Here is a 19,245-nt window from a genome sequence, read left to right as displayed (position 1 = left end):
CAGTTGACTTATCAGCCTTTTTTTCTCTTTCCTTTTTCATCTTGTAAGCCAGCCAACATCTTGGTTTATTTGCATTTTCAAAGAAGTTTTGTTTTGCCAATTTTATTTTATTTACCAAGTCCCCATTTTCTATCAGGTTCAATTTATGTTTTTGCTGTTCCATTATATTTGAGAATTGCTTAGATTTGCTTTTGAAGCCAGAAACTTAAAAGAAAATATGTTGAATTAATTATCTGCATTGCTGTGTAGTAGGAAACAGTGCCTAAGAAAAGTTGACCTTGAAACATTGTGGATAATAACGAACTGATAAAAGTCCTCTAGAAGAAAGAAATAAGGCCAGGTGTGTAAACATTGCCTTCCCTTCCCTTGCTACCTTATAATGGGCTGTTGAGACTTCCATCCTGTTAGTGTGTTCCTCCCACTTCTGCCTAAGGGTGGGGGAAAAGAAATTTGGATAACCCAGACAACTCATACCAAAGGTTTCGTTTTTCCCTCTCTTTGTTTATTTGGCTACTTTGGGTCATTTTCTACCTACCCAACTTTTATCTTTTTATCTCTCTTTTTTTTACCTCTTGCAATGAGGTGTGGATTACCATTGTGGAATTAATTTTGTGGTTTTTTTCTCTCCCCCATTTTTTGGGGGGTGGGGGAGATGAGTGCCTTTTGACCAATATTTTTATGTGCCTATTTTTCTTCCCCTTGTTTCCTAATTTTTTTCCTTTTGTTACTTTATGTGGCCATTAAAAAGTGATTGGATTAAGGTAGCAAGAACCTGAAGATGGGGCCCAAGAACAGGGGTTGGTTTATTGGAGGCTGGTGCTTGGGCCGGTGTGGATGACTTCAGGACTACAATTAATTTACTAATCTTTTTTTGGGATTACAAAATTTGATTACAAATTAAATACAACAATATCAGATCCAAATACCAAGATGAAGAAAATAACATCATATGCATCTGCAACAGCTACCCACCTGGTTCACTGACACGGAAACCAGCAGGCAGAGGAACACAACAAGACAAAGCTATTTTGGAGCTAAAAATATGTTGCAAGACATACATGCAGATATCAAGGAGCATATAAACAGAGTAGAAGATAAAATTGTCTAAGTGGCAGATGAATTGAAAGAAGTCAAGGAAATGATGGGGGAAAATGAACAAAGACTGCAGAAGGTGAAAGAAAAGGCAGAGATAACAGAGAAAAAAGTGGAGGAGATGGATTATAAACTGACAACATTTGATAAAAAACAGCAAGGAGCCAACGTATTGTGGGAGATAGAAAGATCCAAATTCTTTTTAAGATTCAAGAACATATAAGAGGAGAAAGGAGAGAATTTAGCAGAGAAGATCACAGAAATTCTCTCAGCGCCTACAGAAATGAGTAAGGAATATATTCTAGGCGGAATGGATGAGGCTTTTAGAGTATATACAAAATATGCAACGAGAAAGAACTTGCCCAGAGAGGTACATGTAAAGATTTGTAAAAAAAAACCCGCTAAAAATGAAACATTGCAAGCAGCAAGAAGTACCACAATAAAATACAAATATAGAGAGATAGTAGTATTGAAGCAAGTTCCAAGGAAGATCAGAAAAATAAGAAAGGAATACCACTTTTTGACTAAGAGTCTGATCAAAGAAGGGGTGAGTTTTAGATGGCTTGTTCCAGAAGGGATTTTGGTAAATTGGCATGAACAAAGGTACAGACTAGATACACTAGAGAAAGCAGAATTATTTTATGAACAAAATATAGTGACACAGGAGGGAACGCTGGTAAGAGAAGAGGAAGGAGCTAAATGCGAGGAAGCTAAGGGGAAAGATCAAAGGAAGATGGAGAAAAAACAGTTAGAAAAAAAGCTAAGAGAAGGAGCAAGGGCCAAAGAGACAAAGGAGCAGAGGGAGTCAAAAACAATTAGATCAACTAAAACTATAAACCAATGACATGGAGGAAAAAATAAAAGTAATCTCCATTAATATAAATGGATTAAATTCAGCAACAAAAAGAAGAACATTCAATAAATTAGAGAAATTGAAATTGGACATTATATGCTTACAGGAAATGCATATTAGAAAACAACACAGAAATTTTTTGGAACAGGCAAAACTTGGTAATTTATATACGACCCTGGCTGACCAAAGCAAATATTAGAAAAACAATACAATCAAATAAAATTTTTGAAGACAGGGAGGGGAGGATACTAATGGTGGAAATAACGATGAACATGAGAAAGATATTATTAGTGGAAATACATGCTCCAAACAACAAACAAGAAGATTTTTTTTGGGAAACTACACAAAAAGATAACAGAATATGACTATGAAGATATATGTATACTAGGAGACTTTAATGCAATTGTAAATAATGAAATAGACTATAAATCTACAAAGATGAACAAGAAGCCAAGAAAAATTCTACCCAACACATTTTTCACAATGGTGGAAGAATTAAACTTGCAAGATGTTTGGAGAATAAGACAACCAAAAGAAAGACAATATTCATTCTACTCAAATAGACTTTTATCGTGGTCAAGAATTGATATGATATGGTTGTCAACAGAGCTAATGCTCAAAACAACTAAGATAGACATAGATATAAGCATATGGGCAGATCATAATCCAACAACAATGACTTGAAAGGGCCAGAGAAAAAAGGGGAGATGGACTTTAAATTCAAAAATATTGAAAGAAAACAATTTCAGCAATATGTGGAAAAAGAATTGACATATTTCTTCCAGGAAAATGGAAGGAAGACACATCATTACAGAACATATGGGACACGTGCAAAGCATATATCAGAGGTCTTGCAATGACATACTTAGGGAAAAAGAATAGACAGAACAGACAAATTCAAAAGAAGTTGGAATCAAAAGTATCTCTGTAGTTTTATTGGCTAGATTCTCTCCTTTTTCTTCTTCAATATTTTGAAGTTTGTAAGTTTGTAAATTTAATTTTATTTATAGGCTGCCCAATCCTGAAGGACTCTGGGAGGCTTACAGAAGGAAAGAGAAAGAAAATAAAAGAAAGTAAAAATAAATAATAAAAATAAAATAAAATAAGACAAGTTAAAACAACACAGATACATTCATTTCAGTCGGGGCTGGACCTCAACAATGAGGTCAACAGCCCCAGGCCTGCCAGAAAAGCCAGGTCTTGACAGCTTTTCTGAAGGCCATGAGAGTGGGTGAAGTCCGGATTTCTGGGGGTAGTTTGTTCCAAAGCGTTGGGGCAGCCACAGAGAAGGCTCTCCTCCGGGGAGCTGCCAGCCGACATTGTCTGGCTGACGGCATCTGAAGGAGGCCAACCCTGTGGGATCTTACCGGCCTCTGGGAGGAAAGTGGCAGTAGGCGGTCTCGCAGGTATGCTGGTCCTAAGCCATGTAGGGCTTTAAAGGTAATAACTAACACCTTGAATTGCGTCCAGAGACCAATGGATAGTGCAGCTCGCGGAGGATAGGTGTAACATGGGTGTGCCTAGGTACACCCAATATCGCTTGCGCAGCTGCATTCTGGACTAGTTGCAGTCTCTGAACGCTTTTCAAGGGTAGCCCCATGTAGAGCGTGTTGCAGTATTCCAGCCTTGAGGTGACTAGGGCATGAGTGACAGTTTGGAGTGCCTCCCGATCCAAGTAGGGCCGCAATTGGTGCACCAGGCGAACCTGGGCAAAGGCTCCCCTGGTCACAGCCGACAGATGATGTTCCAGTGTCAGCTGTGAATCCAGGAGGACCCCCAAATTGCATGCCCTCTCTGAGCAGTGTAAGTTTTCGCCCCCCAGGATGGACTATCTGGGCTGTCCTTCAGGGGGAACATCCATAGCCACTCAGTCTTGTCGGGATTGAGCACGAGTTTGTTTACCCCCATCCAGATCCTAACAGCCTCCAGGCACTGGCACATCACGTCCGCCTCTACACTGAGCTGGCACAGGGCAGAGAAATATAATTGTGTATCATCAGCGTACTGATGATACTTAACCCCATGCTGTCGAATGAACTCACCCAGCAGCTTCATGTAGATGTTAAATAGGAGGGGGGACAAGACCGAACCCTGCGGCACCCCACATGTAAGGGGCCTAGGGGTCGACCTTTGTTGCCTGACCAACACCGATTGCGACCTGTCAGAGAGGTAAGAGGAGAACCACCGTAGAACGGTGCCTCCCACCTCCACCTCCTCTAACTGTCACAGAAGGATACCATGGTTGATGGTATTGAAAGCCGCTGAGAGGTCAAGAAGCACCAGGATAGAGGAATGTCTTCTATCCCTGGCCCGCCAGAGATCATCGGTCAGTGTGACCAAAGTGGTTTCTGTGCTGTATTCAGGCCTGAAGCCAGACTAGATAATCTACTTCATTCAAGGTCCGCCGGAGTTGAAGTGCCACCACCTTCTCAACAATCTTTCCCAAAAAAGGAAGGTTGGAGACAGGACAATAGTTCTTAAGAATAGCTGGGTCCAGAGAAGGCTTCTTAAGGAGGGGCCTTACCACCGCTTCCTTAAGTGGCTGCAGGAAAGTCCCCTCCTGTAAAGAAGCATTTGTAATCCTCTGAAGCCAGCCTCGTGTTACCTCCCTGCTGGTCGAAACCAGCCAGGAGGGGCATGGGTCCAATAAACAGGTGGAGGAACTCATCGCTCACATGGCCTTGTCCACTTCCTCAGGGGTGACAAACTCGAACTTGTCCCAGCAAATCTGACTAAGACCCTCCCTCGGCATCTCAGCTGGTGCTGCCCAAGTAGAGTCCAGGTCCGCCCGAATCTGAGTGATTTTATCCGACAGAAACTGGACAAACTCCTCAGCTCTTCCCTGCAAGGGTTCCCTCGCTTCCTCACCTTTTAGGAGGGAGTGGGTCACCCTAAACAGGGTGGCTGGGAGAGATTCCGTGGATGCAATAAGTGCGGAAAAATATGTGCATTTTGCCACCCTTATCGCCACTAAATAAGTCCTAATAAAGGCTCTTAACAGTGTTCAGTCAGATTCGGAGTTACTAGACCTCCAGCGTCGCTCTAGGCGTCTCTTTTGGCGCTTCATCTCCTGGAGTTCCTTGGTGAACCAAGGTGCTCTCCTGGATCCACTGCTACAGAGAGGCCGCAAAGGCGCAATCCGATCCAGAGCTTCAGCCACTGCAACATTCCAGGCTGCGACTAAGGCCTCTGTCGGGTTGTGGTCAAGTATCCCTCCAAGCTCCTTCTGGAATCCTTCCGGATCCATCAGGTGCCTGGGGCAGAACCACTTAATCGGCTCCACCTCCCTGCAATGGGGGAGTAGCATCCCAAAGTCAAGCCTCAGCAGGAAATGATCTGACCATGACAAGGGTGAGGTCTCTATTCCCCTTAATTCAAGATCACATCTCCACTGCCCCGAGAGAAATGAAAGGTCGAGTGTGTGTCCCGCTCTATGAGTTGGACCCTGAATTACTTGGGTTAAGTCCATGGTTGTCATGGAAGCCATGAACTCCTCTGCTCCATCAGAGTGTTCGCCCAGGGATGGCAGGTTAAAGTCCCCCAGTACCATCAGTCTGTGGAACTCCACTGCCAACCCGGCTACCGCCTCTAGGAGCACAGGCAGGGCCATTGTGACACAGCTAGGAGGTAGGTACGTCAAAAACAAGCCCACTTGAACCCCTAGGTTCAACTTCAGGAGAAGGGACTCACACCCCACGATCTCTGGGGCAGGGATCCTGCGAGGAGCTAATGACCTTCGGATAATAACTGCCACTCCCACACCCCTTTCTCTGGTGTCGCGGCTGGTGTAGCATCTGGAACCCTTCTGGGCACATTTCCGAGAGGGGGACTCCTCCCTTATGGCCCAGCCAGGTTTCAGTTATACATGCCAGGTCTGCCCCCTCATCTAAAATTAAGTCCCGGATGAGGAGAGCTTTATTTACTACAGACCTGGCATTTAGCAACAGCAACCTGAGACCAGGGCCCTGCTCTCCTCTGCGACCAGGCCCTTGAGTTGAGCCAGTAGGGCCGGAACAAGGAATCGCTGTAAGATAGCAAATCCTTCTTTCCCGGTAATGGCCAGCCCTACAGCTCCCGTCATATCTGCCCCTCCCACTCATGACCGAAATGCCCTGACCCTCCCCCGTTGCCGTAGACCCCCACCCACCTCCCATTGCCCCCATTCTTCCCGACAGGCCGCACTCATCATTCATACTAGGATGGGGGGCAGATCTGGGCCCTCATCCACTTCTGCATCTGCACTCAGTGGAGGGGGCCACAGGTCGCCCACCCAATCCCCTCATGCACAACACAACACAACACAACACATCTTAACATCTTAAGTAATAATCATCCTTGTCCATTTCCCAGCCTATTTTTATGCTTTCCTAATTTTTTTCAGTTGTTGTAAGTCTATAGTCCATCTCTAATTTTTTCTCTGTTACTTCCACTTTCTCTTTCACCTTCTGCAATCTTTGTTCACTTTTCCCCATTATTTCTTTAACTTCTTTTAATTCTTCTTCTATTTTTTCCATTTTCTCATCTATGTTACTTATTCTTTCCTTTAGGTTTTTGTGTATAGGCTGTAACTTTTTAATTCAATACTGGTTTTATCTTGTTGTGCTGTCATGTTCAATGCTTTTGATGTAGTGGGGCTGGAAGATGTTGTTGCTGATGATAACTATGCTGTTATTTTCTTCATCTTGCTCTTTGTACTTATCTTTGTAATCCAAATGCCAAGTAAGAACTATAATCCAAATTGGAGATCCTGCAACCAACCAAATGAATCCAGCCCCCAGACATTCAGACATCACTTCCAACTTCTAATTCCAGTTTCAATTCCAAAACTTCAGGTTCTTGTTACCCTAATCCAAATGTGTTTCACCAATTAAAAAAAGGATTTTCCTATAAGGAAAAAACCATAACATTACGATAAAAAAGTTAAGAGAAAAAAAGTAAAAGGAAAAAGATAAAAGTAATCCACATTGATAATCCAAGCATCTGGGAAAAAGGAAAAAAAAACACAAGGAAAAAAGAGAAAAAGAAGCAAAAAAACCCCACAACAGATTCAAAAAAGTGTCCAAAAATTAAGTTCCATGTACTCCAAATAGAAAAGGCCCAAAGAGCCACAATTGTATGTCAAAGAAAAAAAAGTAAAAATAAGTACACAGCTGGTCCTGTTTTCCTCTTTCAAGGGACAATTATTGTCAGCACTCTATTTACCAAGTCTGTAAACATCACCCAAGGTCAATCTATTTCTTATCTTCTTTGTTCTTTAGCTGTCTTTAATATACCCAAGTGTCACTAGATGGCACTGTCAGTTACTCCCTTTCTTCACCCATTCAGTCAATGAAAACCCACATTTCAAATTTCAAAAGCAAATTTCAAAGTTTTAAGATTCCAAATTTATCCAGGTTAACAAGAAAAAATTAAATAATAATGACTGTTCAATCTGCTTTATGTCCTTCAATCAATTCTCAGATTCATTTAATATTTCATCTATTTTAGGGCCACCGCTGTTTTGCCGCTACTACCGGAGTGGGAGCACCATTCTGCTCCCCCTCTCTCCTTTTGCTGATCTCTTTTTCCTTCTTTTAAAGTTTTTCAGCCAGGGAACACAAGAAAAGGAAACACTGTCCTCCAAGACAAACCCACAGCCTCACCCAGACGATCCACCTCACTTTCTTTCCGCTCTCTGTATGACTGCCCCAGTTTTTGACAGTGTGCAATGGCTGCCTTCCCAACCATTGGGTCGGGGGCTATTGCCAGTGCTTCAGGGAATTTGTGACTTCCCTGTTCATGCCACACATGCTTCCATTCCTCACCGTCCCTACGAAATGGTTCTGATCCACAATGGGACACCCAAAACAGTCAGGATATTAATGCTTCTTCAGAGCCCCAAAGAACATATCATAGCACCATGATGCTGGCCACACCCCTCTCTGCAGTATTTCAGTATTTGAGGGGCTTCCACAAAGAAGAAGGGGTCAAATTAGTCTCCAAAGAGCAGGACAAGAAATAATAGTTGGAAACTAATCAAAGAGAGAAGCAATAAAGGAGAAACTTCCTAACAGTGAGAATAATTAACCAGTGGGACAGCTTGTCTCCAGAAATTGTGGGCGTGCCATCATTGGAGATTTTTTTTAGAAGAGACTGAACAGTCACTTGTCTGAGACTAGAAGTCCTCCAAGGTCTCTTCCAGCTCTATTCTATTCTATTCTATTCTATTCTATTCTATTCTATTCTATTTTTTTAAGTCAAGGTTTTTATTTTTTAATACAATTTTTCACATATTATATAAAGGAAGTGTTATTCAGATCCTTTCTTTTACATCATCTCATTTACATAATCTATTTTACATCATAATACTATTTCATTTTCTGCCAAATTATCTTCCATTATTTATCATCTTTATACTTACTTTTTCTTAATACATAAACAATATCTTCAATTGTCCCTTCAAAGTAACACCAAATTTTCATTTCATATTTCATATTTCCTCCATTAATCTCCATTATTTTACTGTATACATCATATATCCTCTAATTCAATTTTAACATAGAGACCATTTCTTTCATTATTGTATCCACAATTAACAATATACTATAGTTACTTTATTTCTTAATTAGTTACATAACTTTAACAATCTTGTTACTATTCCCTTTAGTCTACTAATATAATTCTTTTCCCCTTCCTCCCTGTCTTAACCATTTTCTTTTGGGCTCTCAAGAATTCCATTTCTAATCATTTTTCTTCTTCTTCCTCTTTCTCCTAACTTCTTCTTTTTCTTTTTCCTATTTTTATGGTTATTGTATCTTTTCTTCAAGGTGTTTAATCTTATTTTTCTGATATTTTCCCCCAGGGTTTTCCCTATTCTCCTCCCTTCTACTGTTTGGTGGTTTCTTTTTGGGGGGTCTTCCCCCTTATTTGCTTTTCCTTTGTGACTGTAAATCCATCTGCATTTTGTTTTCAATTCTTCTTTCTTCCATATTGTCTTCCTGTTCTTCATTTGTGCCTTCTTTTACCCCCCCTTCTCCTATTTCTTTCTCTGTGTGCTCTTTCTGATTTTCTATCTTTTTTGTACCAATTAATGTTTCGCACACATTTTTCAGCAACCCAATTTATCATACATTCAAATCTCCATAGTACAAATTTAACTATTTTAACAGATTTTTAAATTTTTGGGTTATACCACATTTAATTACAAATTTAGGGTCTTCCAAATTCTATTGTTCAATTTCAGCAATAGTCCAGTCCCGTCCCGTCCAAATTGAAGGTTTTTTTTCTCTTCCACAGCTATAAACAGTTGCAACCAAACTATGTTACAAAAACAGATACCCCATAAAGATTGTCATGGTTTAAAAGTATCTTTCCCTGTAGCCAAGGTCACTCTTCACAGCTGCACTCTTCACTAGTTGGTGTAGTGCTTTCTTCTCGCCAGTAGATGGCTCTTTCCAATCCACAATACAATCCAACAGCTGACTGTCATTAGCTGTCAAAAGCTAAATCCACAAAAAATAAAATAAAATAAGGAGAAAAGGAACTTCTCCCTGGCTCTTTCTTATTGTTATTTAAATTCTTCACTTCCAAACTGCAGAAGACAAAACTCCTTGAGGCTTTAGTGTTTTAACCTCTGCTGCCTCCTTTTTCTTCAATAAAATCCCCCAAAATTCAGTTAGCTGCTGATTCAGCTCCAGGTCCCTTTTTAAGATCAAAATCAAAAATTTTTTTTACCTGTAAGTTGGCCAATCACTCCCCTGATTTCAACATTCAATTCCAACACTGCTCCTGCACAAAAAGGTTAGTCTAGATGCTCAAGCTTTGTAGCGGTCATTTAATTATGACCACCTTCCCTGCTGCTGGTTTAAAGAGCTTTCCTCCAACCCTACTGAAGAACTGCAGGTTCCTCTGGCTCATCTGAGGTGTCTCTTCTTCTTCCCCGACCCTCCAGGATGGCTCTGGTCTGAATATCTTCCGACAGGGATTTGTCTGGTTGGATTTTTGCAAGGCTCAGCAGAGCCCATTATTTTTCCAGCTGGTCTCGCTGTGATGCTGCTGGCTTCTATTCTATTCTATTCTATTCTATTCTATTCTATTCTATTCTATTCTATTCCATTCTATTCCATTCCACTCCACTCCACTCCATTCCATTCCATTCCATTCCATTTTTGATTTTGCTTTGGAGGTAGAAACACATACCATCATTTTCTATTTGGAATCCTGTTTTTCTGTCCCATAATTTCTCTCCTTTCTCTCCTATTCTTATTATTTAGCACTATAAAGAAAGCTTTTTCAGATTTGCTATGCAATTCTTATGTGTGAAGTAGGATGTTCTTGCACTTTAGATACAAGGAGTTCTTGGGATTTCTGTGAGTGTATTTGCCTTTCTTTGTATAGTCTTTAGTGGTCTGCAGACTCCTTGATTTCCCTCACCTTAATTAAATCCTAAAGTGAGGCATCACAAGCTTGGGCAGCAAAGGAACCATAAAGGGATGAAAAGGTGTATAATAGTAAACCCACAATTTTCTATAAGAGTATACTCAAAACTACTATAAGGAGAAGAAATTGCAAGAAATTCTTCCTTTGAAAGAAACAAAAAAGAAACTCAGAAAAAGAAAAAGGGATAAAACATTTTTCAGAAATTGCAATGCAGTCTTCTTATTGGGAAAAAAAGGTTATATAATTGGGAAAATTGAATAAAATGGCAGTATGAAGAGGAAGCATATTCTAAAGGAAGCAAATGAAGGAGGGAGAAGGCAAACAAAAATACCCTAAAAGAAAGTCCTGTGGAGCTTCAAATTCTAATCCTACTGAAGGATGTAAAACTCAATTTCATTGTGGGCTGGATCAGCATTGTGGTTGTCCTCAAGGGGGTGGTGAGGGAGGAGAGATGTGCCCAGGGTGGTCATGGCTGACTGGGCATGACCAGCTCAAAGTCGCTCACAAGGGGGGGTGCCTGTGGGTGCTTGTCAGGGTTGGGAAGGGAATTGTTCAGGGTGGGTGGTAGAATTCAGGATGGGCGGAGGATGAGGTGAGAGGGTGGGGTGAGTGGATGGGGGTGAGGTGATGGATGGGAGGATGAGGTGAGGCAAGGCAGGGGGTGGGACAGTTGCTGAAAACTGTCAGACCCTGCACACTCTCCACCCCTTGTCCATAGGGGCTGATGGTTTCCAGCAGGAGTCACAGCTTGCCAGCCTCTCAGCTCTCAGCTGATGCGCTCTGCAGCTCCAGAGCCTGCTGACACCACTAGGATGGTCTTCCAAGCAGCAGGTGTGGTGGCAGCATCAGCATCAGCAGCAGGCAGAGGTGGGGGAAGGCACATGATGCAGACCACTGGATGCATTTACTCCATCCCATTGTTTTTGCTTGCTGTTGGAGAGCAGGTTGCCACTGCTCATATTCTCCTTGGCCCCCTCAAGGGTCTGCATTTGGAGCATGTTTCTGTTGCAAACCTGATGGACCTTGGCTGCACTGCGGGCTGTGGCTGCTGCCACTCAGCAGACTGCCCAGCTTGAAGGAGGTGAAGCAGCCAGCTAGAAAGGCTGAGTAAAGGTGGTAGAGCATGCCCAGGCCCAGCAGGTCAAAGTCAGCCACTCTGAGTGGGAAAAGCAAGATCCCCATCATTGCCAGATCTGCCCAGGCCCAGCAGAGACAGGGGCGAGGCTCACAATCCTGGCTGGGCCTGGCTAGCAATGGTTCCATTGAGGAGCAGGCTTTCCCCACTGGGGGTGGAGTAGTGCTCCGACCAGCACCAGAGTGGACTAATGAACCTGCACAAGGTGCTGGTGGCCTTGGTGGTGGCAGTGGCCCACAGCAATGCCAAGTGCATTGGGTGCATGAGGGGAATGTGCTCCATTTGAGAGCCAAGCACAAGACCCACGAAGGGGCCAAGGAGATGACCAGTGGTGTCCTGCTCTCGCCATGATCTGATATTGTTTCTTCTGCTGCCACCATCTTGGAGCTCAATTAGGATGATTACATCATATCTAAAACCATACAATTTGTGCCTTCCATATTATTCTCAGTTTCACATCCCCCCACAAGTAGTTTAAAGATTCTCCTAGATAAACGTAACTTTTGCCAATGTAAAAATACTGAGAATACACAGTATAGTGCTAGAAAGGAAACTGAAGGCTCCAGAAAACAGCATTCATTTCTTTCCCCAAGAGAGACTAAAATGCGGTCAAATAATGTTCCCTTCATGATGCTAACATCTGAGAACAAAAGCATATGAATTGTTTCCATATGATTAGTTTTTTTTAAAAAAAAGGAAAAATGAAGCTCTTGGTAATTTGCTAAGTAAACCTGCTGTTTGTTTTGCATCTGAGCACAACATTTTCTTGTGATGGAAACAGTGTTACTGGATTTCTTACTAAACTGTTATGGAGAAAACGTATATAATTATTTTCTGTAGGGATTAAGTTAAACAACAGAATCTAAAATAAAAGAGATCAAAACATCTCCACAAAAAAAAGTTATAGTTTTCTCTATTCATTACATCAAAATAAATAAAAAGACTGTGTTACAATCTCTTTGGAAATTAGCCCCACTGAATTCAGAAGGAATTACTTGCAAATTAGGTCTGTATAAAATTAAATTAGGTTATTGGGTCACTAGATGATGATGGGGATAGCTTATTTTTTTCTTACATAAGAAGTAGAAAATCGATGAGTGTTCAGATTATTTCCACGTGCTGATGACTGACTGATTATGCTGTTGTTGAATTTTAGCAACTACATCAGAGGTGGGTTTCAAAAAAAATTGCTACCAATTTGGAGGCATGGCTAGATAGGGGGCATGTGACTGGGTGGGAATGGCCAACCTGATAATCACTCATGCACACTCAGTCACATGATCCCCTCACCAAGCCATGCCCATCGAAATGGTGGCAAAAAAATTGATGGGGAGGTGGCAGGCCTCGGCTCTTCACTGTCTTTTTTTTTGGAATCCCCAGAGCACATGATCAGGGTGGCATGCTGCTCTGAGGAGCTGCATTTGGCCAGTAACTGAAGGGGTCCGGGTGCAGCAAGTGGTGCAGGGCCAGGAAGCACTGCCAGAGCTGGTCCAGGGAGAAGCCGCGTGGGGAGCCCAGCACACTGAAGAGGTTGGCATGGGGCTCTGGTGGCTGCAAAGTGCAGCACGAGGGGCAGAAACCCCAGAACCCAATGGGACCCCGCAACTCCAGCAGTGGCAGTGTCTGGCCGCCTGGGATCAGGACCGCCATGGGGCCCTCGTGTGCTTTGCCTGCCCCCATATCTGCACTGGCAGCTGGGTGCTCTGTCCCTATCCCTCTATATGCAGGCTCTTTGCTGTCCTGCAGAGTTGGAGCCTGGGAAGGAAGGAAACGACGGTCCAATTGTGGTGCAAGGGAGCCCCTGGCTGAGCAGGGAAGCATCTGCCAGCTGCCTTGCTTGCTGGAGTTTAGGGGGAAAACCCTCCAGCAAAACAGCCTCACCGGAGCTAAGGGAGTACCTGCAAACTACCCAGTAAGAAAAAAGTTTTTGTCCTCCCTGGACCCCAGGAACACTCTGCAGGCTTCAGCAGGGCTGGGGGAAGGCAAAAATGCCCCTGTTTTTGTAAAAAATGGGCAAAAAATGGGCTATTTTCTGCAAAAACTGAGGCATTTTTGCCTTCCCCCAGCCCTCCTGAAGCCAGTAGAGTGCTTCTGGAGGCTGGGGGATGGCAGAAATGCCTCAATTTTTGCAAAAAAATAGAGGCCTATTTTTCGCTTGTTTTTCTCAAAAATGGGAGCATTTTTGCCTTCCCCCAGCCCTTCTGAAGCCTGCAAAGTACTTCTATGGGCTGGGGAAGGCAAAAACACTTTCTGTTTTTGTGAAAAACAGCCCATCTCTGGGACCTCTGGGACTCTTTCTGACTGTACTTTGGAGAATCAGGGTGGAAAAGAAGCCTCTGGCAGTCAAAGAGGTGGCTGACAGGTTTCTTTGCCAGCCAGCCACTTTCCAGCTCTGGTCAGCTTGCTGTCCAACAGATGCAAGCAGCAACCAGTGGACCAGTTCAGGGGCATGGCCAACCTGCCAGTACTACCAGTTCGGAGAGCCAGCCCTAATTTTTACTAACGGTTCGACCGAACTGGTCCGAACCAGTAGGAACCCACCTCTGAACTACATAGGGTAGGTAGAATTTTTCCATGACAATCTGCTTCTAACATCTCCACAGAATTGGGTCTTCACATAATGTGTCTGAAGTAGAATAATTGGCCATTTGTGCCTTGAATTAGAACTCTAGACTTATTTGTTCTATGATTAATTTATTTCTTTTCTTGGTGTCTGTGATATTCTCAGAGTCCAAAGTCCCAAACCATCAATACTTATGCACTTATGACCAGTGGTGGGTTGCCAATTTTTTTACTACTGGTTTGGGCATACTCCCCTATGCGTGTGATGCTTCTGTGCATGTTCAGAAGCATCCAGGTGGGTGGCCGGAGCTTCCCACTACAGTTCACTCAATCCAGTCTGAACTGGGAGCAACCCACCTCTGCCTATGACGACTATGTCCCCATGGTCACATAACCAAATTTCAGGTGCTTGGCAACCATTGTACATGCAGTGTCCTGTTGTCATGTGATCATCATTGGCTTCCAAGAAGAAAAGTTCATGGGAAAATTTGAATTGAAAAATCGCAAATCATGATCATGTGATCCTTCACTTAACAATCACAGTGATTAGTTTAACAGCCATGGCAAAAAAAATAAATCATAGAATTGGGCTACAAGCATGTGATGCTTCACTTAATCATTGTACTGCTTATCAACAAAATATCTGGTCCCAATTGTGACTGAGAGTCGAGGATTACTTCATGAAACAAGGATACTATGTTTTTATAAAATCATGTATTTAGATTTTTCAGCTATGACATGTGTATTCTGCTGGCTCTGCACTTCTCTTTAATCTAAGTTTAGATTTCCTTTGTCATTAAAAAAATAATAATCCCCAAATAGGGAAGCAAGTTTGCAAGCTTCTGCAAGCTTCTGCAAGCTTCTAGCAGATGCATAAGTAAGAGAAAAACAAAGAAACACTGGGAAAGGAGAAAAGAAACTTAAATATAGCTTCCATTTACTTGAGAATATACCTCAACGAATTTAGTAGAGGATATGGCAAAAGTGTTTGGGATTCTATTTTAATCATGCTACTTATTATTCTGTCTACTGGGGAAAAGGGGAAATGTATTATATTTCTCAAGTACAGATAATGGAATTTACTAAGAATGTATTTTCTCTTTTAGTTGCAAATGAAACAGGAGACAAGAATGCTCATCCTACATCGCGGTTTGCACGTAAGTAGTCTAGCCTGTTAATTTATTTCCTGAATGTTAGTAATAAATATATATTTGAAACAAGAAAAATGTGGATTCTCCCTTTCTCTAACATTTTAAGGACATGATGCTGATAACAATGATGATGGTGATAAGTCTTGCTGTCTGTCTTTTGCACCCATGGCAGAAGTTAACTCCCAGCTTTACAGTACAGACAATTTTAAAAAATAACTTGAAGCAAAGTCCCCTGACTGAAGGCATTTTTCACTGAGGACAGTGGGGATCCCCATGACATCCCTGTGGCTCACGAAAGAAAAAGCCTTGTCCTTCCTCTAAGCCTCCTCTAGGAGTCCTGTCTTTGAATATGGACTTCTATGAAGAGACTTGTGTTCCACACAGTTCAGGTCCCAGAGAAAAGGGTTTGGAAGAATGTTGATTGATAAAGAGTTGAGATTTTAGAGTATTTCTTATTACATCATTTGCTCTTCCAGAAAACATTCTGACACATAGTTGTGGTTCACTAAAACATATTTTCTCTTCTTTGAAAGACTGCCTAATCCACATTCAACTAGAAGGGAAAGCTGGACATTTAAATGACTCTTATAATGTAGAAGAAGAATGAGAAGTGCCAGTTCATCTGATTTTAACTTTCCTAATACAGGAAAGTTTGCTGTATTTCATTGTAGTTTGCAAAAATATTTCTAACTTTTCACCAGTAAGCATGCATCTGCAAATGCAGCTTTCATTAGTTTTTTGGGAAAGTTTTTAAACCAAAGGCTAAGGTATAGTTGCCACCCTTTGCTTAAAATAATGATTTTTATTCTTTTGGCAATGTGTAAATGATTGCATGTGCTCAAAACAAACTTAGTAAAAAAGTAAAGGTTCCCCTCGCACATATGTGCTAGTCATTCCTGACTCTAGGGGGCGGTGCTCATCTCCATTTCAAAGCTGAAGTGCCAGAACTGTCTGAAGACATTTTTGTGGTCATGTGGCTGCCATGACTAAATGCCAAAGGTGCCCCTTGGCTCCACTGCAGGCTGTGGCTGCCGCCACTCAGCAGACTGCCCAGTTTGAAGGAGGTGAAGCAGTCAGCTAGAAAGACTGAGTAAAGGTGGTGGAGCATGCCCAGGCCCAGCAGGTAAAAGACAGCCACTCTGAGTGGGGAAAGCAAGATCCCCATCATCGCCAGCCCCGCCCAGGCCCAGCAGAGATGGCGGGTGGGGAGGCATACAATCCTGGCTGGGCCTGGCTAGCAATGGTTCCATTGAGGAGCAGGCTTTCCCCACTGGGGGTGTAGTGCTCCGAGCAGCACCGGAGTGGCCTAATAAACCTGCACAAGCTGCTGGTGGCCTTGGTGGTGGCAGTGGCCCACAGCAGTGCCAAACACATTGGGTGCATGAGGGGAATGTGCTCCCTTTGAGAGCCAAGCACAAGACCCACAAAGGGGCCAAGGAGATGACCAGTGGTGACCTGCTCTCGCCATGATCTGATATTGTTTCTTCTGCTGCCACCATCTTGGAGCTCAATTAGGATGATTACATCATATCTAAAACCATACAATTTGTGCCTTCCATATTATTCTCAGTTTCACATCCCCCCATAAGTAGTTTAAAGATAAGGTGACTAGATTTTCAGATTGGTAAAGAGGGACACCTTTGACGGGGGGGGGGGGGGCTTGATTAAAAATTTTATACGGAGCAACAAAAATTTTCATACAACGCAAAAATAGTATTGTAATATTTTTTTTATGTGAACATAACTACAATTTACAAATATAAATTGTAACTGTTGCCAAACATTAAAATTTTGATCGTGTGACCATGAGGATGCTGCAATGGTTGCTAAGTGTGAAAATGGTCGCTAAGTGTGAAAAATGGTCATCAGTCACTTTTTTCAATGCCATTGTAACTTTGGTCACTATACCACCTTTCTTGCCACAGTTCTTAAGTGAATAACTGCAGCTGGTATTTTGTATTTTGGATAGAATCTTTTTTAAAATAGTCTAAGACAATTTAAAAAAAGATTCTATCCAAAATACAAAATACCAGCTGCAGTTATTTACTTTAGAACTGTGGCAAGAAAGGTGGTATAATGGGCTTAATGACCAAAGTTACAATGTCTTTGAAAAAAGTGACTGATGACCATTTTTCACACTTAGCGACCATTTTCACACTTAGTGACCGTTGCAACATCTTCATGGTCACACAATCAAAATTTTGATGTTTGGCAACAGATTCGTATTTATGATGGTTTCAGTGTCCTAGGGTCATATAATCACCTTTTGACAAAGTCAAATGGGGAAACCAGATTCACTTATGTTACTAACTTATCAGCTGCAGTTATTCACTTAAGAACTGTGGCAAGAAAGGTGGTATAATGGGCTTAGTGACCAAAGTTACAATGGCATTAAAAAAGTGACTGATGACCATTTTTCACACTTAGCGACCATTTTCACACTTAGTGACCGTTGCAGCATCCTCATAGTCACACGATCAAAATTTTGATGTTTGGCAACAGTTACAATTTATATTTGTAAATTGTAGTTATGTTGAAATAATAAAAATATTACAATACTATTTTTGCGTTGTATGAAATTTTTTGTTGCTCCGTATAAAATTTTTAATCAAGCCCCCACCCCCAGTCAAAGGTGTCCCTCTTTACTGAAAATCTGGTCACCTTGCTTTTTAGGATGCTGTCTAGATTTGCCATAGCTTTCCTCCCCAGGAGCAAGCATCTTTTAATTCCTTGGAATTGGGTATGTCTAGTTTAATGAAAAGAAGGACCGAGGTATTGTATTGTGGTTGCTGCAATTAATATACTTAATAACTCCATTTTTATTCTTTATTTTTTAATAATTTTCATAACAGTTGCTCCTGTTTTTGTAATTACTGTTTTATATTATTATTTTACTGGATTGTTGTCACCCCTGAGAGTCATTTCTATTGAGATGTACACATTTGAACAATAAATGTATTTATTTTCATATTTAAGGAAAGGCATCATCTATAAACTAAGCAAAGGTGTAGCTTCCAAGATGTGCCCTTGGAATCTTGAAGTTGGTGGGAATCTACTCAGAGATTAATTGAGGAAAGCTTAATAACAGGGAGTTCTTAACTTAAATCCACACAGAATAAAACTATTTTAATAAATCCTATGCACAATAAATAAAATATTATTTTAAAATACATTAAAAAATAAAAGAAAAAAACCCACTTACCAGCAGACTTGCACTCCAAGTAAATCCAGAATGATGTAGATGTTAATACAAAGAACTGAGCAAATTGAAATGGTGAAATTAGTCAGGGAAAAATGCCACCATTTTTCGGAGCAGTCCTCCAACCTCCGTGCCCCTCCCCTCCGGAAAATCCAGAAAGTAACCTCTCTAGCCATTTCCTGCAGCTCTATGGTACTAGATCATTTTTTTCTTATAAAAGTGAGTAAAAGCAGCGCGGGGGGGGGGGAGGTCCGTTTTCTTGCTTTAAAGTTTTAATATCTTCAATGAAAGTACTGAGACAGAGAGAGGGATTAGACAGGGTGTCTTTTGTCTTGCCCCGGTTAGGATTTCTTAAGCAAATCCACTGGGCTTTCAACATGAAGCCAGAAAACCGGGACTTTTTAAAAACCCGGCGGGAAACGGGAAAAATTGTTATAAAGCGTGATTGCCATGCTGAAATCGGGACGTCTGGTCACCTTATTTAAAGATTCTCCTAGATAAACGTAACCTTTGCCAATGTAAAAACACTGAGAATACACAGTCTAGTGCTAGAAAGGAAATTGAAGGCTCCAGAAAACAGCATTCATTTTTTCCCCAAGAGAGACTAAAATGGGGTCAGATAATGTTCCATTCGTGATGCTAACATCTGAGAACAAAAGCATATGAATTGTTTGCATATGATTAGTTTTTAAAAAAAAGGAAAAATGAAGCTCTTGGTAATTTGCTAAGTAAACCTGCTGTTTGTTTTGCATCTGAGCACATTTTCTTGTGATGGAAGCAGTGTTACTGGATTCCTTACTAAACTGTTATGGAGAAAGCTTATATAATGATTTTC

The 19,245-nt window shown here is 41.6% G+C and overlaps 1 protein-coding gene across 1 annotated transcript in view; it reads left to right on the top strand.

Moving 5' to 3' along the window:
- PDE1C (phosphodiesterase 1C) overlaps positions 1-19,245 on the top strand; it is a 509,951-nt gene that overhangs the window by 206,659 nt on the left and 284,047 nt on the right. Inside the window, 1 exon segment of the mRNA XM_032235871.1 lies at positions 15,167-15,217. Within this exon segment, the coding sequence (XP_032091762.1) occupies positions 15,167-15,217 (51 nt within the window).

Source organism: Thamnophis elegans, chromosome Z (genome assembly GCF_009769535.1).
Source record: "Thamnophis elegans isolate rThaEle1 chromosome Z, rThaEle1.pri, whole genome shotgun sequence".
Classification (NCBI taxonomy): Eukaryota; Metazoa; Chordata; class Lepidosauria; order Squamata; family Colubridae; genus Thamnophis; species Thamnophis elegans.
Note: the sequence above shows the minus strand (reverse complement) of the source record. Positions and strands in the feature narration are given on the sequence as shown.